This window comes from Alosa pseudoharengus, unplaced genomic scaffold, assembly GCF_046254945.1.
Source record: "Alosa pseudoharengus isolate Yale_2024_CS ecotype anadromous, Long Island Sound unplaced genomic scaffold, YU_APseudo_1.1 YU_APseudo_1.1_scf_4, whole genome shotgun sequence".
Taxonomy (NCBI): Eukaryota; Metazoa; Chordata; class Actinopteri; order Clupeiformes; family Clupeidae; genus Alosa; species Alosa pseudoharengus.
In genome coordinates this window covers 9,416,270-9,435,836 of record NW_027468774.1, presented here as the reverse complement: position 1 = coordinate 9,435,836, position 19,567 = coordinate 9,416,270, and the positions used below count along the sequence as shown (strand labels likewise).

At 44.0% G+C, this 19,567-nt stretch overlaps 3 protein-coding genes across 4 annotated transcripts in view; 1 reads left to right on the top strand and 2 right to left on the bottom strand.

The window, feature by feature from the left end:
• The first annotated feature begins 655 nt into the window (after nt 1-655).
• On the top strand, nt 656-14,264 carry nif3l1 (NIF3 NGG1 interacting factor 3-like 1 (S. cerevisiae)). 2 transcript variants are annotated; one of them, XM_076264791.1, is made up of 7 exons: nt 656-698; nt 1,332-2,006; nt 4,179-4,335; nt 5,899-6,022; nt 7,478-7,616; nt 10,229-10,312; nt 13,834-14,264. In XM_076264791.1, exons 2-7 carry the CDS (start codon nt 1,349-1,351, stop codon nt 14,016-14,018), a joined length of 1,347 nt encoding a protein of 448 aa, XP_076120906.1. In that variant the 5' UTR covers nt 656-698; nt 1,332-1,348; the 3' UTR covers nt 14,019-14,264. The 2 variants fall into 2 exon arrangements, with proteins under 2 accessions (XP_076120906.1, XP_076120907.1); XM_076264792.1 differs by lacking the exon at nt 656-698 and adding an exon at nt 713-807.
• The window catches only part of eif3c (eukaryotic translation initiation factor 3, subunit C), a 58,092-nt gene continuing 50,303 nt past the window's right edge, over nt 11,779-19,567 (bottom strand). The window contains exon 26 of the mRNA XM_076264790.1: nt 11,779-11,813. Within this exon, the coding sequence (XP_076120905.1) occupies nt 11,794-11,813 (20 nt within the window). The 3' untranslated portion in view covers nt 11,779-11,793. The remainder of the gene's footprint in view (nt 11,814-19,567) is intronic.
• gdpd3b (glycerophosphodiester phosphodiesterase domain containing 3b) lies at nt 14,376-19,052 on the bottom strand. The gene is made up of 11 exons (XM_076264793.1): nt 18,966-19,052; nt 18,612-18,841; nt 18,057-18,099; nt 17,450-17,585; nt 17,197-17,242; nt 16,572-16,690; nt 16,230-16,319; nt 15,945-16,078; nt 15,705-15,773; nt 15,347-15,398; nt 14,376-15,072 (listed from the first exon to the last, which is right to left on the bottom strand). Exons 2-11 carry the CDS (start codon nt 18,772-18,774, stop codon nt 14,818-14,820), a joined length of 1,107 nt encoding a protein of 368 aa, XP_076120908.1. The 5' UTR covers nt 18,775-18,841; nt 18,966-19,052; the 3' UTR covers nt 14,376-14,817.

Here is a 19,567-nt window from a genome sequence, read left to right as displayed (position 1 = left end):
CAGAACATGCATATAGTCAAAGTGACATATGATCAGATATTGAATAGAAAAATTGAAATGCTTTATCATACGATACAGAAATTTTAATTTACTGGCAAACTTGGATAATATTTTGTCAGCAATAGATGTACAGGTTAGTGACTGCTCTAATGTTAACCCCAGGCGTGTAAGACTCTCTTGAGTCACTATTTCAGTGCCAGTTATCTGACCTTTCTGTAGGTCTGTATCCATGCTTCTTAGTTTGAAGAACTGTTGTCATGGTCATGTTCACTGTATTGTTGTCTGTTGTCTGTGTGTGTGGAAGCAGCCGACTCACTCTACTGCAAACCAAATCTACCCTTGGGTATAAATAAAGTTACCATACTTTACCTTACCTTACCTTTAGTGCATTAGGCCTAATTTTAGACAGCTTCCTCTTGTTCCAAATAAAATGGACTCAGTTTTACACATATGTTTTGAGAGCTTGGTGTCTATGAGCCACTTGCAAATTAAACTTTATTATTTTTTTGTTTAACAATTACAAATGTTTAGCTGTTAATGTAGAGGACATTTCTATACTTACACAAGAGTCAGAAAACTGCAATAGCTAGTTGGTCAGGTTTGTCATAAAAGACTACAAATTCCATCAGCCCACTGAAAGACACCGGAAGAAACGTAGCATTTGATTGGACACTGACAGCTGAACACTGTTACTTGAGGTACATGAGGTGGAAGTGCTGGTTTATGTGCTTGAATAAGTTTCTGTAGACCCGATATCATAAACTAACACACTAATTCCGTTTGTCTTTTACGGTGTGCAGTGTGAAGGTACATCATATTTCTTTTGTGCATTGCAGAATTGGTCGTTTTTGCATGTAATAGCCTAGGCTACGTTAGCGTAGCATACACGTCAGTTATATCGTTTACCATATCAGATCAGATGTAGCCTAGTTTGCGTTCTACCGAAGTGGTAGCAGCTATGGTAAAGTTGCCACTGCAAGTTCCTAATGTATGTAGGCTATCCGTTTGGGCACACAGTATTGATCTGTAGGCTAACTCCGAGCGATTGAGCTCAGTCATTCCCCAACCATATGAGCTGTGTGTGTGTTACGGTATAAACTTGTTGTGGCTGTAAGGTTTGCTCTGTAGGAGATGAGGATAGGCCTATCCCAAGCTGTTTAGTCACAGCACCAACTGAATCAGGGCTTACTTGCAAGCTAGTCCACACATCTGTTATCAAAACTGGATCAAAATGGATTGAAATCAAGACCATTGTTATAGTTTTATTCAGTTTTAATGTGTACTTTAGCAGTGTGTAGTAGGCTAATTAAATGGTGTTTCTTTCGCCTCAGGTTCCTCCATCATCCTCATGTTCTCTGGATGTAGAACAGTTCTACGTGCTGGAAGAGTGTTTCTGTTGTCCTGCCCATTGATCCCCTACAGCCCAGTCCGCATCCGGAGTTCTCTGGCCTTCTCAACCTCGTCTTTCCATCGGTTCTCCTCTTTGTTCCCCCATCACACACTTTCCTCTGGACGTCTGTATCCCTCTCTTCATTCTTCATCTCCCCTCTCTCCCTCTCCACACCATCGTCTTCCTCTCTCATACACCAGAACCCCTCATCTCTCTCTACTCCCTCGTTCCATCTCATCTTCTGTCTGTTCCTCTGGAGTGATGGATCTAAAGGAGGTGTTGAATGTGTTGGAGCAGCTTGCTCCTCTCTCATTGGCCGAATCATGGGATAACGTCGGCCTATTGGTGGAGCCCAGCAAACCCCGTCCAATCAAAACCATCCTGCTGACCAATGACCTCACAATGCCCGTCATGGACGAGGCGGAGGCCATGGGGTGCGACCTCATCATCTCCTACCACCCGCCACTCTTCCGGCCAATCAAGCGCTTGGTGCAGAAGAACTGGAAGCAGCGATTGGCTGTGAGAGCAGTGGAGGGCGGGATGGCCGTGTACTCACCTCACACCTCATGGGACAGCGTCAAGGGCGGCGTCAATGATTGGCTAGTCGGAGGAATGGGTAATACATCTGTTCCTCTGCTATCTCTGCCCTGTCCATGTACTGTATGCAGATCTGTGTATAGAATCTGATTGAACAGCCATGTAAATGGTCAATCAGATTGCAGAATTACTTTTAACTATTATTTTGCAAAAACAGTTGGCACACAGAATTCCATAACTGCTGTGATTATCTTAACATCTCATCCATAGCCTAGCCAATCGTGATGATGCCTACTAAAACCTAGCCAATCATGATGAGGCCTACTGAAACCTAGCCAATCATGAAGATGCCTACTGAAACCTAGCCAATCATGATGAGGCCTACTGAAACCTAGCCAATCATGATCTGCTAAAACCTAGCCAATCATGATGAGGCCTACTGAAACCTAGCCAATCATGATGAGGCCTACTAAAACCTTAACCTGGACACATCAGTGGCCCCAATGATTTCCCCAATCCAGACCATAATAGTAGCTAACTGACTTTAATCAGGTGTTCTGGGACAAGAGAAAGATGAAAGGCTAGCAGGGCCAAAGTTCTCCATGAGCAGGTTTGAGAGACGCTGGTTTAGAAGTTCTCCATCAGCAGGCCCATCAGAGTTTCTCGCTGACTCAGAAGTTCACTTCCCCCCCCTAGTTCAGTCGTGCCCATGTGAACGACCCCAGTGCGGCATGTTTCCCCATCTACCCTTGCTCCACCACACATTTAGGGGCGACTCCACATGGGATCGACACACTACATCTGGCTTACGGCCCAGCTACGCCGGGTCTGCAGCTAAAGCACTGTTCAGAGCGCTAACAAAGTTGTGGAATGTGCACGCCGCTATCACGTCTGGTGTAGCCAGTTCCATTGATTACAGTGGAAGCTAATGTGCACGCCGCTATCACGTCTGGTGTAGCGAATTCACTGAATTCACACTACTGAATTTGCATTCATTCACTCCTCAGCACTCATGACCCCCCCCCCCCCCACACACACACACACACCTACATGACTTTTAGCACTTTTACATCCCTCTCCCTATGCTACAGACCTTTTATTTATTTTCTTATTTCATCACACGTCAAAACACACACACACACATCTGACTTTCTCCAACTTTTGCACATCTCCATAGAACTTTTTATTTATTATTTTTGATTTCTCCTCCATCTATCTACCCATGTCCTTGATTGCCTAGCCTTTCTGCCCCCCCCCACCCCCATCCCCAACACACACACACTTACATCATCACTGTCATCACCTCACATACATACAGCACACTGCTTGCTACAGTAAGCCTCCTCTACATACTTGCTGCACACTGCCCGTCCCCCCCTACATACACAGCACATTGTCTTCAGGATCTTCTCCAACACACATCCTCTACATACTTACAGCACACTGCCGCCACCTACCCACACACACACACACAGTCACTGCTCCACTCCCCTGTTGCTCTTGGGTGCTCCTTGTTGGTGCCCCCCCTCAATCCCAATCCTCCCCCACCTTTCTTATGCAGCAGCCCTTGCCACTTAATCTACTAAATCCCTCTTCTACTGCACTTTTTACAGTAAATGCACAAATAGGCTGACACATAAATGCACAAATAGGCTGACACCAGACATAATTTCACTGCATTTCTTACTTCCAGTAACTATATGCATGTGACAATAAACTTCCTTGTATCCTTGTAGCCAGTTCCATTGATTACAGTGGAATGTACACGCCGCTATCACGTCTGGTGTAGCCCGTTCCATTGATTACAGTGGAATGTACACGCCGCTATCACGTCTGGTGTAGCCCGTTCCATTGATTACAGTGGAAGCTAATTGTTGCAGCAGACTCTCTGTGATCAGAACGCTTCAGTTTCATGTCTGGTGTAGCCTGTGTGTTACTAAGGCCAGTGTGCTCATGCGCCCTGTAGACTTCATTAGCTGCCTCTGATTCAGGGACGGATGGTAAACTAACAGTGCAGGTGGTATCCCTCAGGAAGTGGATGAAATTCCTGATTTAGGGGAAAGTAAAACAGCCCCCCTCCACCAAGTGTGTTTGCCTTATTGAGGGAAACTTAAAATGGCTGATGGGTGTGTTTTCCTGATTTGGGGAAATGTGATGGCTGCTGTGTGTGTTTATCTAATTTGTGGAAATGTGAATATGACTGTGGTGTGTGTGTGTGTGTCTGTTTGACCCCTGCTCGTCCCTCCCTCAGGCAGTGGGAATGTGTGTGTGCTGAGTCAGGCTCTCTCTAGCGCCCCCCAGAGGCACAAGCTGGAGTTCAGCGTGAGGAACCAGGAGCTGCTCAACACCATTATGGCCGGCCTGAAGGAGACGGAGGCAAGCAACCTGCTCCAGCACACCACTGTTAGGTAACGCACACACACACACACACACACATACTTACACACACACACACACACACGTGCACAAACACATGTTTACACGCACACACACAAACTCACATGCTTACACACACACACACACACACACACACACACACACACAAACACATGCTTACACATGCGCATACACACACACACACACACATGCACAAACACATGCTTACACACACACACACGTGTGCACAAACACATTCAAGCACACAGACACACTTACACACCCACACATACACACACACACACATTCATAAATACACACTCACTCAAGCAGAGGCAGAATACAACACTATTACGCAACAAACATGCAACACACATGCGCATAAACCAATACAAACACATACGCACATATAGTACACCACCGTTAGGTAACACACAAACACACACACACAAACACACACACACACACACACATAGACACTGAGTACATCACTGGCTCTTCATCAAACTTGAGTTTGGGGAGAAAAACAACAACATAATAGAAAAGCCTCTTTCAGTTACCCAATCCATGTAGAGATTGTCACACACACAATCTGTGTGCGTGTACGTGTGTGCACGTGCATGCCTGCGTGCTCTAAAGTATTTACAGACATCTACCCCAGCAGGTGTGTGTGTGTGTGTGTGTGTGTGTGTGTGTGTGTGTGTGTGTGTGTGTGTGTTTGTGTGTGTTTGTGTGTGTGTGTGTGTGTTTGTGTGTGTCTGTGTGTGTGTGTGTCTGTATGTGTGTATGTAGTTTCACTGGAATCAGCCTGAAGGGTGTGTGTGTGTGTGTGTGTGTGTGTGTGTGTGTGTGTGTGTGTGTGTGTGTGTGTGTGTGTGTGTGTGTGTGTGTAGTTTCACTGGACTCAGCCTGAGGAGAGCTAATGTCCAACACTGGCTACAGCAGTGGTCCTCCTCTGGTGGGAAAATCGATTTTCCTTCCAGTAAATGTGTCTAGTCATCTCTCATCTCTTCTACTTCCTTATTATATATATATATATATATATATACTACTTCCTGTAGATGTACCTGGTCATACCTCTTCTCTTCCTGTAGATGTGTCTGGTCATCTATCTTCTCTTTCTGTAGATGTGTCTGGTCATCTCTCTTCTACTTCCTGTAGATGTGTCTGGTCATCTCTCTTCTACTTCCTGTAGATGTGTCTGGTCATCCCTCTTCTACTTCCTGTAGATGTGTCTGGTCATCTCTCTTCTCTTCTACTTCCTGTAGATGTACCTGGCCATACCTCTTATCTTCCTGTAGATGTGTCTGGTCATCTCTCATCTCTTCTACTTCCTGTAGATGTGTCTGGTCATCTCTCATCTATTCTACTTCCTGTAGATGTGTCTGGTCATCTCTCATCTCTCTTCTCTCATCAGTTTCTCATCCTTTATGTGCAGTCTCTCCATCCACTGAGGGGTTATTCTTCTCTCTCCTTCCTCTTTTCTCTTCTGCTTTTTCTCTTTTGTGTCTCTATCTGTCTCTAATCTCTTCTCTGTTGTCTGATCTGTCTGTCTGTCTGTTGATCTGTCTGTTGATCTGTCTGTCTGTCTCCAGGTCAGAGCCTGAGGGGTACCATGTGAGTGTGACCTGTGCTGGCTCAGCACTGACCCCTTGTGTTCAGACGCTGGTAGGACACGCAGCAGTGACCCAGAGCCTGAGCATCACCCAGCTGCAGCAGGTGAGTGCTCACAAACCCCTCATCTCTCCTCCTGCTCACGCAGCCCAAGCACATCACACACACACACACACACACACACACACACACACACAATGGAACACAAGCACAGGGTTCCCACGGGTCAGGGAATTTCTGGAATATAATGCACATTTGATAAAGTCTATTCCAGACAGTCCATGCAGAATTAGTGTATATCTGGTAATTGTCTTTAGCCTGCTGCTTGCTTGATTGGTTGTGGTTAGTCCAACTTTGTTTATTCAATGTCCATTTACTCATCTCCCACTCTAAAGAAACTCACAGATTCTTGAACACTATGCGGCTACTATGAGATCTTTGGTGGATATATTCTACGATTAATTCTGTAGTAGGTCATGGAAATTCAGGTTTTTCTTCAGGGAAAAGTCATGGAATTTTACATGTGACCTAGAGAGCGGAAACTCACAAGAAAGAGAGCGCGCAACTGTTGTTTTGTGGACTGTCCCAGCTATCTATAGCTAAGCTGTACAGGCATCCTGATGGTGTCTAGCTTTTCCTACTATAATGTTATTATCGTAAAAGCACCAATTCCCGCCCCTTTCATTAGAATATTCTTAAACAAAGATGTTTTTTAATACTTCAAAATAACATGATAAATGAAATTTTTCAGTAGCCTTAGGTGTAGATATGAACAAAATCTGGTTTGGTTCTAAACGGGAGCATTTACTGCCTTAAAACTCCGTGTTTACTGTGCTCGGAGTTTCCACTATTTCCTATTTCCACTGGAGCTCCAAGCAGATTTGTATATGCAGCCTTTCAACACTGTTTACAGCTCTTCCGGTCACGGTAAAATGTAATTTTTGTTACATAGCTAATTTAGATACACTTATGGGGTTGGTGCTTGTCTGTCTTTAGGAATCCGCTGTCTTGGTTTATATAGAAATGAATATTAAGTGACACATACAAACATACGTATGTGTATACACGGATACACGGAAATAGGGCATGGGTGGAAATAGGCGACTCGTGTTTCCAATTCTAATACTGTCCGAAATCGTGTTTCCAATTCTAATACTTCTATCCTCAGGTGAAATAGGCGACTGTCCGATATCGTGTTTCCAATTCTAATACTTCTATCCTCAGGTGAAATAGGCGACTGTCCGATATCGTGTTTCCAATTCTAATACTTCTATCCTCAGGTGAAATAGGCGACTGTCCGATATCGTGTTTCCAATTCTAATACTTCTATCCTCAGGTGAAATAGGCGACTGTCCGATATCGTGTTTCCAATTCTAATACTTCTATCCTCAGGTGAAATAGGCGACTGTCCGATATCGTGTTTCCAATTGTAATACTTCTATCCTCAGGTGAAATAGGCGACTGTCCGATATTGTGTTTCCAATTCTAATACTTCTATCCTCAGGTGAAATAGGCGACTGTCCGATATCGTGTTTCCATTTCTAATACTTCTATCCTCAGACGCCCCTCCTGGGCTGTGGGCAGGGACGGCTGTGCGTCCTGGACGAGCCGGTAACCGTGACGGTGGCGTGTCAGAAGATGAAAGCCCACTTGGGTCTGCCACACCTGAGGCTCGCACTGGGACACCAGAGAAGCACAGGTGAGGGGGATGAGAGAGAGAGAGAGAGGGAAGAGGGGGATGAGAAAGGGGGGAGAAAGAGGGAGAAGAGGGGGATGAGAAAGGGGGAGAGAGAATAGGAGTGGGAGAAGGAGAGAAGAGGGGGATGAGAAAGGGGGAGAGACAGAAGAGGAGGACAAAAAAGAGAGGGAGATGGAGAAAAGAGGAGGATGAGAAAGAGGGGGAGAGAGATAGAGAGAAGTATAAAGCGCTTTCAGACATACGTGTAAGACCGGAGGTTCTGCCGATGTTAAACGGTGGGGCCGTATATCTGAACGACATAACCGGTCATATGGAAGTCCGAATTCACCCGGTGTTTATACTACCCCCGACCTAGTATTTCCTCCGGACTTTATGTAAATGTGCTATGTCTGAACGAGGCGTAGAACATGCGGTCAAAATTCACACCTAGTGAGAGGGCGTGTTGGTGACGTTTCTTTCGTGCGTCCATGTGGTTAAATCTGACTTAAATGCCAGTGTTATGATGGAGTGGCATAGTGCTGTCCAGAAAATCTCCGACCTGGAAAGATGCAGACATCACGGAGCTACTGTCCATGAGGGCATACAACATTTTGATAGAACACATGAAGGGAATGGCACGTTGTAGCCTACAGACTGCATGGCAAGGCCAAACGAATTCAAAAGACGATTCAGCAGAAGGCGCTGAAAAGGCAGTAGCCTACAGCGACGTCGTTGACGACAATAACAGGAGTATTTAATAAATTGTTAGCCAACATGGTTTTCTGTTCATTGATATAGCCTTCCCATGACTGGCTGAGCTCGCTGATATTTGTTGAGCATATATGCCTAGATAAATTGAAAACGAAGAAAACCCAAAAAGAATTAGGCTACAGAAAAGAATACAGGATTTTTTTCTCTCCCGGCAGTAAAGACAGTAGATTCGTGTTTAAAATGTAAATGCAAACTAAAGGTATAGGAGGCTAACTATGCATATGACCATCCAGAGGAGGCTGGTGATCTGTCAAGAATGATGAAGATCGTAAGATACAGATGGTTTTATTGTTGCTGTCATTATTACCACAAACACGAATTGACAACGCCCAATTTTGAATAACAACCGATGAGGTAGGATGCATCTTTTGCAATTAGAATTTCGTGTTGGTGAGACCTGTTGCCTATCAGTAGACATGTCATCTCGAGTTCCACGACAGCTTAGCTAGTGCCACCGAAATATGACACTGAAATCCTTTCACTATTGGAGTCGCTCAGATAGAAACAGCTGTAACGTGGTTAGGACACTTTTGCTGTGGAGTGGAGACGCCATAAGTTAGGCTACTCAGAAATCGTTTGCCATTGTAGGTCATTGCAGCCTAATTAGCAATATTTTCAAGCCAAACATCTCTGGTGTGGTTTTGACAATCAGAAAAGCAATATACTGAAATAGTTTAATGATGTAAAGTCAAGTGCGCTTCTATGGGTCTGTGTGCGCGCAGTTTGTATTGATGAGTCGGAGTGGCAAGTGCTGCGCATAGTTGCAGTGGAATATGGCTGCCCAGGGCATTATAAAACTTCTCGCTCTTAGGCCTACTCATACACCGCGCTGAAATGGCGTAGCTGTCTAAATTCAAATCATATCATGCTAGGGGAGAAATCGTCGGACATCCATTATTTTGTTATTCAGCACCCCAGGTCAAAAATATGTTCCCGCGCGCCTGCATGGGGAGAGGATGCTTTTTGAAAAAAATAAACCATGAAAAAACGAACAACTTCACTGTTATGTTAGTATTTTGTTTGTTGCTTAAAAACGTTGTATGGCCTTGAAGTCTTGAGTTACCCTACTGAATTGGCTGGTAGCCTACCATAAAGTTTGTGCATGCTCTCTCTCCAACGCAAACCAGATTCTGGTACATAACGTTGAAAAAAGATAAATGTGTTTATTCGAAGCACACATACAAATACTGTAGGCCAATTTCAAGTGTACGTGACTAGCCTACTTCAAGTATTAGCCTACGCACAATAGATTTCTCTTCTTTAGCCTACATAATGCATAGGCTACACTTTGTAAACAAAAAGCACCTGTGACAGGCAGCGGCCGCATATTGTGCGTCATATCTGCATCTACAAGCCCCCACCCCTCACTCGACAACCACACGGAGATTCTGTAATGTGCGTGTATGTCGTTCACACATACGTCAGTATAAGGTCAGTATTAGGTCCGCAGGTTAGCATCATATCTGAATCATCCGAAGGGTAGGACCTCCGTTTGACAAACCTCCGCATGTACTCCGGAGGTTATATCTGAAAGCGCTTATAGAGAGAGTGTTGGAGGAGGGAGAAAGAGAGGAATGAGAAGAGCAACTGAAGGAGTGTTTGTGCCAGATAAATAGAAGTGAGGAGAGAATGGAGGGACAGAGAGAGAGGGGGGAGGGAGGGAGGGTGAGACAGGAGAAAGAAAGAGAGGAGGGCAGGAAAGAAGAGGAGAGGTGAGTGAAATTGGAGTTCATGGTGTGTTGTTTGACAATTTTATTCCGTGTTCTGTGAGTACTTTAAAGTGGTTTATGATAATGTGTATTTGTGGAGTGTGTGTGTGTGTGTGTTAATAATAAAATGTGTGTTTTGGGGTGTTTCTCTAGAGTCCTCTGTGAGCACAGTGGCAGTGTGTGCAGGGTCAGGAGCATCTGTCTTACAGGGAGTTAAAGCAGACCTCTACATCACAGGTCAGACACACACACACACACCATAGACTTATACAGCCTATGACATACACACACACACTACAAACATACACACAGACACACACACACACACACACCAGGCACAGACACACAAACACACACACACACACACACACACACACAGACAAACAAACACAAACACCTTACATACCTTTTGGTCATACAGATTACACAGCCGTCATTGTTGTAGGATTGCTATACAACTTCCTGTCTTGTTATGGGAAGTCTTATCATCTTTGTGTGTTCAAACTATACAACTGACCAGCCCTAGGGGGTTAATATAGCCCCACATTAGACTTGGTGATGCTGTAACTATACAACTGACCAGCCCCAGGGGGTTAAAATAGCCCCACATTAGAGTTGGTGATGCTCTAACTATACAACTGACCAGCCCCACATTTGAGTGGGTGGTGCTCCAACTATACAACTGACCAGCCCCAGGGGGTTAAAATAGCCCCACATTAGACTTTTTGGGCTAGTCCACACGTACGAAACCGATCTTTTTTTCCTCCGTCTTCCCTGAAACCGCATCAAGAATATTTGCGTCCAAACGGATCCATCTCAACACGACTCAACACGTTACTTCATACCCCAGGCCTATAGGTGGCACTGTTTCTTTACAGAAATTGACCAAAATTTGCGCTTTACAAACAGACAGAATAGGCTACGACCAAATAGTGCAAGGAAACCAGAATTGTTTGTGTGGACTGATGGTGAACTGTCAACTGTAGTCAACTGTAAAACTAATAAACTTTATTTTACGGTTTGTGAAGGGTGCAGTCCCGTCCTTTATTTGGCTAATGCAGGTAGGCCTACTATTCACCTTTACTTTCTTTGGTTGTAGGATAGTCCGTGATTCACATTAGATTCACCGCAATTAGGCTACTAAACGCAAGGCTTACCCAAGTTCTAGGCTATTCTGTCGCCACATTTATGCTACTGCTATAAAACCCTCGTTAGTAACAGTCAATACTTTTGCCTGCATCAAATCGCGCATTCGCATTCAGTGTGCTACCATCGGCTTAACGTGAGTTCTAAGCGTCTTTGTATGCTTATATCTGATTTCACTCGACTGTGAATGCATGTATATATGTTGTAAGACATATAAAATAAATGAATGACACTGGCACTACGCACAAATTAATGTAGCCTAAACTTACACCGCACTTTCCTAATAACTTAAGTTCTCTCGCGTCACTGACAGTAGCTAGAATGCATAAAAAAAACACCGGGAAAAACAGTGTTCAGTCCACAAAGTCATAAGCTATCGGCGCTGCGCAGCACCAGTTGTGATATTTATCTTACGGAGTGTAATCGTAGGTAATGTCATGTATGAAAACTAGTATTGTTAGGCAATACTATAAGTGCAAGTCCAGGGCAGCTGAGGTGTGGCAATGACATCATCGATACGCAAGCAGGATGTGCGGTTTCGCTGTCTAAACGAATTCAAACGGGCTACGGTTTCAGATTTCTCCACTCTGGTAGAGGTGGATTTTGTCGTTCGTTCTCATGACACAGTTCGCGTCGTTCAGTTCGCCAAGATGATTCGTTCTGAATCGTTCGTTCTTTCGTTCAGTCGCATTTCCGGTAGAGCTAGCCTACAACGTAGTTCAGCGGTGAATCATGGAATGCAGGTTCTCAGCTCCTCGTTTGTGAAAACGGTCAACACAACACTGTAGCCTAATTGTAGCGGCAAATATAGCTGCAACTAAATGATTATGTGTACTTTTAGACAAAACAGCAGTAGCTAATGTGTTCATCTTGACATTAAATTGACATATTGAAGTAGACTACGGCTAGATCAGCTAATTTCTTTTTTAAAAATGTGTTCATTCATAAAGGAACAAAGACCCAGTAGGCTATGCCGACAAACATGTTTAAAGGTTTGGCAGAAAGATTATATTGATGAAAAGGTTTCAAGTCCCCATTTTGCCCAGGCTACAGAGCCATAATCACTCTGCTTCTTCTGCTTCACTCCGCCAAGAACGAGTGACTGACTTAACGAGAACGACAGACCGAAGTGAAACAGGTCTTGGCGTGAGAACGAACGAACGAGACAGATTGAAGAGACATTTATTAACCTGACATGACACAGAAAATACAAAGACAGCATGCATTTACCATTAGACAGATATTTAAATGTAAATGCCAATATTGAAATGCAAAATGGAATTGTTAATGTACATTATCGTTATTTTTTATCGTATGCTCTCCCACTAGTCTCACTAGCCCATTTGTTTTTTTTCATGGAAACGGTTGCTATGCTTTCATGCCCCTCATTGGCTAATTCGATGAGAACGTTTTAGAAACAATACAGACAACAGCATACGATTGGTTTGGCTCTCGCCTTAGGAAGCTGGGCCAGAGGCATTCACAACAGCACTAGGTCAGTGTGATTCAGCGACGAACGAAAGAACGAACAAGAACTGGAAAGGCGAACTAGTTCAGGTCATTCATTTTAAAGACCCGTTCGAAGGAACTAGTTCGTTCGCGACCGACCCACCTCTACACTCTGGGACCAGGTTTCAGAAAGGTGCGGTTTCGGGCAGTGCGTTTACAGGATTCGTTTGGACGCTCGGCCAAGACGAAGCAAAACCTCTGCGTTTAACCTAAAAAGCGTCTCCGTGTGGACGGCCCCTTTGATGCTTTATTTATAGTCTAAGGGCCCGTCCACACGGAGACGCTTTTTAGGTTAAACGCAGAGGTTTTGCTTCGTCTTATGCATTCTAGCTACTGTCAGTGACGCGAGAGAACTTAAGTTATTAGGAAAGTGCGGTGTAAGTTTAGGCTACATTAATTTGTGCGTAGTGCCAGTGTCATTCATTTATTTTACATGTCTTACAACATATATACATGCATTCACAGTCGAGTGAAATCAGATATAAGCATACAAAGACGCTTAGAACTCACGTTAAGCCGATGGTAGCACACTGAATGTGAATGCGCGATTTGATGCAGGCAAAAGTATTGACTGTTACTAACGAGGGTTTTATAGCAATAGTATAAATGTGGCGACAGAATAGCCTAGAACTTGGGTAAGCCTTGCGTTTAGTAGCCTAATTGCGGTGAATCTAATGTGAATCACGGACTATCCTACAACCAAAGAAAGTAAAGGTGAATAGTAGGCCTACCTGCATTAGCCAAATAAAGGACGGGACTGCACCCTTCACAAACCGTAAAATAAAGTTTATTAGTTTTACAGTTGACTACAGTTGACAGTTCACCATCATTCCACACAAACAATTCTGGTTTCCTTGCACTAGCCATTTGGTCGTAGCCTATTCTGTCTGTTTGTAAAGCGCAAATTTTGGTCAATTTCTGTAAAGAAACAGTGCCACCTATAGGCCTGGGGTATGAAGTAACGTGTTGAGTCGTGTTGAGATGGATCCGTTTGGACGCAAATATTCTTGATGCGGTTTCAGGGAAGACGGAGGAAAAAAAGATCGGTTTCGTACGTGTGGACTAGCCCTAAGCTAACAGTGGTCATTTACTGTGTCCACCAGGTGAGATGTCCCATCATGAGGTCCTGGATGCTGTGGCCAGTGGAACCAGTGTGATCCTCAGTGACCATAGCAACAGCGAGCGTGGCTTCCTGGCAGTGTTCAAAGAGAAACTGACAGTCCGCTTGCCAGAGTCTGTAACCGTGGCGATCTCCAAGAGTGACAGAGACCCGCTGGAAGTGGTTTGACCAATCAGAGCTTGACCTGATAACACCAGAGGGAGGGAATGGACCTAGTTCAAACATTTCCACATCAAATGTTGAAATGTCAAATGATATCTACGAATTCTTCAGGGACAGTGGCTTTCTTTTCCAAAGACATGACATGAAGGACTGAAGACTCCGACATGTTTGCTGTGTGTACCTGTACCTGTATGTGTGTGTGCTCTGTGTGCCTGTACGTTATGCAGTATACTAATAAACTAGTAGCCAATAGTCTTCTGGTGAAGTCCAGTAGAATTATAGTTTTATTCTGGTTTAAGTCCAGTAAAAATATATTTTTATTCTGGTGAAGTCCAGTAGAATAATAGTTTTATTCTGGTGATGTCCAGTTATAGTTTTATTTGATTATTTTTGCAATGACAACTACAGTTTCACAGAAATAGAAAAGAAAAGTCTTTGAACAGAATTAAGTACAGAAGTAAAGTTGAATAAAGTATAAAAAACAACCTTTTCACACATTGTGCGTCACATCCCATACAGACAGGATTTATAGCTTAAACGTCACTGACACATATACTGAAATAAATACACATACACTGACAAAAAACAAGAGACTTCAAACTGCTTCAGCAGGAAGAACAAAATGTAACTATAGGAAATTATGTATTAGATTAGATGTATCCATACACAGAGGCAACTCCATGTGCTTTATATAGATAAAAAGCAAAGGAAAGCAAACACAAAAAGCAAAGTGCATGTTATGCCTGAGGTGGCTGGTGAGTCCAGTGTGTGTGTGTGCATCTGAGAGAGAGGTCACTTGAGCTTTTTAGCCGATAAGAGCAAATGGTAGTCCAGCATTACTTGGGTCGGCCCGACAGTGAACTGTCATACCGCTGGCTCCCACGATGCTGGGTGGTGTGTGGGGGTGTCTGGGTGGTTCGTGGGGGTGGGTGGGTGGTGGCTGGGGGTGTCTCCGTAGCCAGTCAGATAGGAGCGAGGGGTAGTCAGTCATCACTGCGGTCGCCCCGAGAGAGAACGCAGCGTCGATGTCACTCTCCTCATTACAGACAAACAGATGCACCTGAGGGAGGCACAGGAGAGGGGCATTAAGACCCAGAGGTTAGCCACAACCGATGACCAACATGGGTGGGTCACGTAGATTAATTTGTAAGACCTCTAGACTTTAAAATGATTGATGAACCATATCATAAGTACACTAATTTGATGGAATAGAAGTAAGCAGAATGTATTTCCATATAGGCACTATATGCTATTATAATTAGTACATGTAACATTTTCAACAATATATGGATTCGTTGTTGTTAAGGTGCAAGGATATGACATTGGAAATGTACCTCGATTCCTCTTTTCACCAGGTGCTCAAACAAAGCCTTTCTCATGGCCAGCCTGACAGAGAGAGAAACCGAGAGAAAAAAATGGATATTTAGTGTGAGGCAGCCCTCTGTAGTCCCTTGGTGTCCAGTGCTTAATGTGACCGTCATGATTCAGAGTTCAACGGTAAGACTAAACACACACAGGGAGCCCAACAGGCAGAGCCCTCTCATTCTCCCTGACTCCTGGATTAACTGATGGGCTACTCTTCAAAAGCAACATGTATAGAAAGAAACATATTTAAATTGATCTAAAAAAGTAACCAAAAGTGCTTTGATGAAAAGCTGACGTGCTTCAGAATGGAAAACACTGTGTTCTCACTTCTCTACTAGCCAGAGGAGCGGTCTGCATCGCAGGATCAGTGGGTCTGAGGGCTCTGGGATGTACTTCCTGTGGGGACAGGAAGAGAGGATTCAGAAAGCTGCATCACACACACACACACACACACACACACAATTCAGCTGAGGAAATGGTTTAAGTGCAGGTAGGGACCAAATGCAACAACGTACAGGACACCTCTGGTTAAACTACATGCACACCCACACACACACACACACAGACCTGTTGATAACTTGGGGAAGGTAAAACTGCAGCAGGTCTTCTCTCAGTGGTACGAAGGGCAGTAGGCCAGTGTAGAAGAGGATCAACACCAGGATGCCTCTCCTCAGGGTGAATATGAATGGCATGTCTGGATTCTACACACACACACACACACACACACACACATACACACTCAAGTAAGTATTTTCATTCTGAGGGAGTGAACAAAATTATTATTATTATTATTATTATTTTATCAATTTCTAACTTCTTGGTCACACACACACACACACAGACACTGTGTACCTGTTCTCTGCATTTGGACATGAGGTGATCACTATCTGTGGCCCATACAGTGATGGCGTCTCTCCTGTAAGACCTCACCAAAGACGCAACCTAACAGAGATGGCAGTTAGAAATACTGAGTATACACACACACACACACACACACATATGTACACACACACACACACACACACACATATGTACACACACACACACACACTCACTGAGACATTCGTAGCATAGTTGTACAGAATGAGACACTTGCAAATCTCAGCATAAATAACAACATGTAACGACATGGAAGGGGAGGAGTTATCGCAGAATAAACATTGTGGTCATGCATGTGTAATAAGAAGCGGTTACCTTCTCTATGAGGATGTCATTATCGTCCTTGACCTCGATGTTGATAGGCATCGTGGGGAATTTCTGAAAGACGTCCTCTAACAGCACAAACTTCCTGTCCTGTCCCGTGCTGTAGTGACCTATAGGCCAAGAGAGGAAGTCGGGGAAACTTCTTGTTAAACACAGAACCAAGACTCATATTCACATGAAGAGAGGAGTCTTCTTAAACACAGAACCAAGACTCATATTCACTTGAAGAGAGGAGTCTTGTATCTTGTTAATCATTTTTTTAATGTTCTAAATTCAAACCAACCTAAAGACATCTTAACAGATCCTAACAAAGCTAAGAGATCCTAACAAAGCTAAGAGACTCCAGGGTGATGAACTAGACTTTACTGAAATGTTGTGACGCCACCACTGTATCCCTGTGCAACACTCCTAGTCCAGGGCAACATAATATGCCCTCTTTATGCCCTCTTCATACTTCCATGACCCTGAACGATATGCTCATGACCATGATGCAAAGCAAACACACTACAATGGCCGCATTTAAATGATGATGTCATCCCAAACACACTACAATGACGGCATTTAAATGATGAGGTCATCCCAAACAGATTCATTGAGACCAGCAAATGAGACTCACCGGTGTTGAAAGTTACTTCCAGACGCTCTTTATAGAGGGGAAGGTCCTGAAAAGATAGAAGCAGGAACTTGGTCAACTATTCTGTTTGCTACAAGCAGACTGGATCTGTCATTACACAGGAACTAGGCAGGACTAGATCCAGCCCTGGTTCCACTGGATACAAAATAGACCTGGGACAGAACCTGGCCAAATCTGGAAGAAAGTTGACCAGAGACAGAACCTGGCCAGTTCTGAAAGGAAGTTGTATTCACACCTGCATGTTCAATGAAGAGATCATGACATCATTTCCTGTCTGTCTCAGGAGGTTCCCATCGTGTGACACGACCACTTTACCATCTTTGGTCATATGACAGTCAAGCTCCAGCATGTCTGCTTCCACCTCAACAGCACTGAGAGAGAGAGAGAGAAAGAGATGGAGAGAGAGAGATGGAAGCTTTAAATTAAATGTATAGGGAGACTGAGAAAGAGATTGTCAGATTCCCAGTTACGTTTATATATTCCATCTTACCGTAAAACTAAGAGTTAACAGGCACACATATTCAAATTTATACCAATTAACATATACATTCAAAACCATTAAATAATAATTACAGAATAACTGCATTTCGTTGTCTCTGTACTTGTACTCTGCACAATGACAATAAAGTTGAATCTAATCTAATCTAATCTAAAACTTAAGTGCTATTATTCAGAGCATGATTCTGCATATTAATGTCAAAATAACAACATGACTACGACACAGGGGAAGGCAAAGAGAAGGAACTGGAAAGAGACACATGAGACAAAACAGATGACATAAGACAGAGAGTGAAAGAGAAAGAAAAAGAGAAAGAGGAGTGTGTGACGCGTGTGTGACTCACTGATTGAAAGCCTCCATGGTGTTCTCTATCTTCTCCCCAGCCCCTGGGAAGCACAGTTACCAATAGAGCTGTTAAACACTGCCCACACAGCTGTCAATCACCACTGACAGAGCTGTCAATCACCACGGACAGAGCTGTCAATCACCACTGACAGGCAACAGATTGGCTGGTGAGTTATGAGAAGACCAGCTGGTCTGTTTCAGGCAGCATTTGGCTATCAGCTGTCAAGCAAGGAATCGTTTGCAGATGGGTTTCATTTTCAATGTCAGATCAGTTCAGTTCAAGTAATATACAGTACGCAAGGACTGGAAAAGTCATCTACCTTCACTTCAGCTACCTCTGGCAGATCAAAGGGTAATGGAGAAATATACTCATATATATACTCATTTCTACACACACACAGAAATGTCCAGTTTCTTTCTGTAGAAAGTTAATAAATCAATGACTTATTTTAGATTTGATTTTATAGAGCTAGAACTGTTATTATTTTGTTATTATAATCGACGCCCGGTGTTAGTGGCAAGATTAATATGGCTGCTGCCCATGTAGACTTGCCTCCCCTGTGTGCTATGTTCCGAGCGAAGAACCGCAGACGCTTCGTGGTGTGTAGAATGCGTGGGTTCCACAGCAGGATCAGTGAGAACACAATGTAGAGCAGGGGCTGAACGTACGCCAGCAGAACCGCCAGCAGAACCGACAGAAGCAGCGTGGTATCCATAGTGACCGACGCCCCACAGGTGGATGAATAAAGGCTGTTGATAAGGAATGCTGTTGGTAATCACCCCCTGGTTTAAAGTGGAAAACATTATCATTATGAACACAAGCATTAAAAGCCCAATATCTAAATACGGACAGCTGCCATAACTAAGACAGAAGCAGAAAATAATCCCCACACTTGTCGGAACTTGCCTTGTTTAGTCCTGCTTGTCCAAGATACACACTTCAGTTCTTCTGATCCTTGTCTATGAATCTGCAGTCTACTGTCAGTCTACCGTTCTTATACACTGCAAATGCAAATGCTGTGTCATCTTCAAGGGAAGTTGGGCGTGGGTGTTAAAATGATGAGGTGTGTGTGTGTGTGTGTGTGTGTGTGTGTGCATGTGTGTGGTGGAGGTGGGAAGATAGTGGTTGCCACTTGACCCATATGTGGATACGGTTGCTACTGCGGCACATGCACTGTAGAGTGAGGTGGTCAGATCAGATGACGCCATGGTGATGACACCAGAGCTCCGACATCCCCAGACTAGAGAGAGGTCACAGGATCAGGGGATAACCCCACAGGCCAGACACCCCCCCCCCCCCCCCCCCAGGGTTTTACTTCGCTTCTTTTTTTTCAAGTCTTTATCGTCTGTCAGGTGATTGCGTGTGATTTTGTGTCTATACGTGTGTGTGTGTGTGTGTGTGTATCTGGGTATGCGTGTGTGTGTGTGTGTATTTGTGTATGCGTGTGTGTGTCTGTATGTGTGTGTGTGTGTGTGTGTGTGTGTGTGTGTGCACTCCATATCTCATCA

Coding starts and splice junctions, on each gene's coding strand:
- nif3l1 (XM_076264791.1), top strand. CDS start 1,349: ATGTTCTCTGGATGTAGAACAGTTCTACGTGCTGGAAGAGTGTTTCTG. Junction 2,007..4,178: donor TTGGCTAGTCGGAGGAATGG/GTAATACATCTG, acceptor TCCCTCCCTCAG/GCAGTGGGAATGTGTGTGTG. Junction 7,617..10,228: donor GGGACACCAGAGAAGCACAG/GTGAGGGGGATG, acceptor GTGTTTCTCTAG/AGTCCTCTGTGAGCACAGTG.
- gdpd3b (XM_076264793.1), bottom strand. CDS start 18,774: ATGGATACCACGCTGCTTCTGTCGGTTCTGCTGGCGGTTCTGCTGGCG. Junction 17,586..18,056: donor ACCATGGAGGCTTTCAATCA/GTGAGTCACACA, acceptor TCTCTCTCTCAG/TGCTGTTGAGGTGGAAGCAG. Junction 15,399..15,704: donor CTCCTCTGGCTAGTAGAGAA/GTGAGAACACAG, acceptor TCTCTCTGTCAG/GCTGGCCATGAGAAAGGCTT.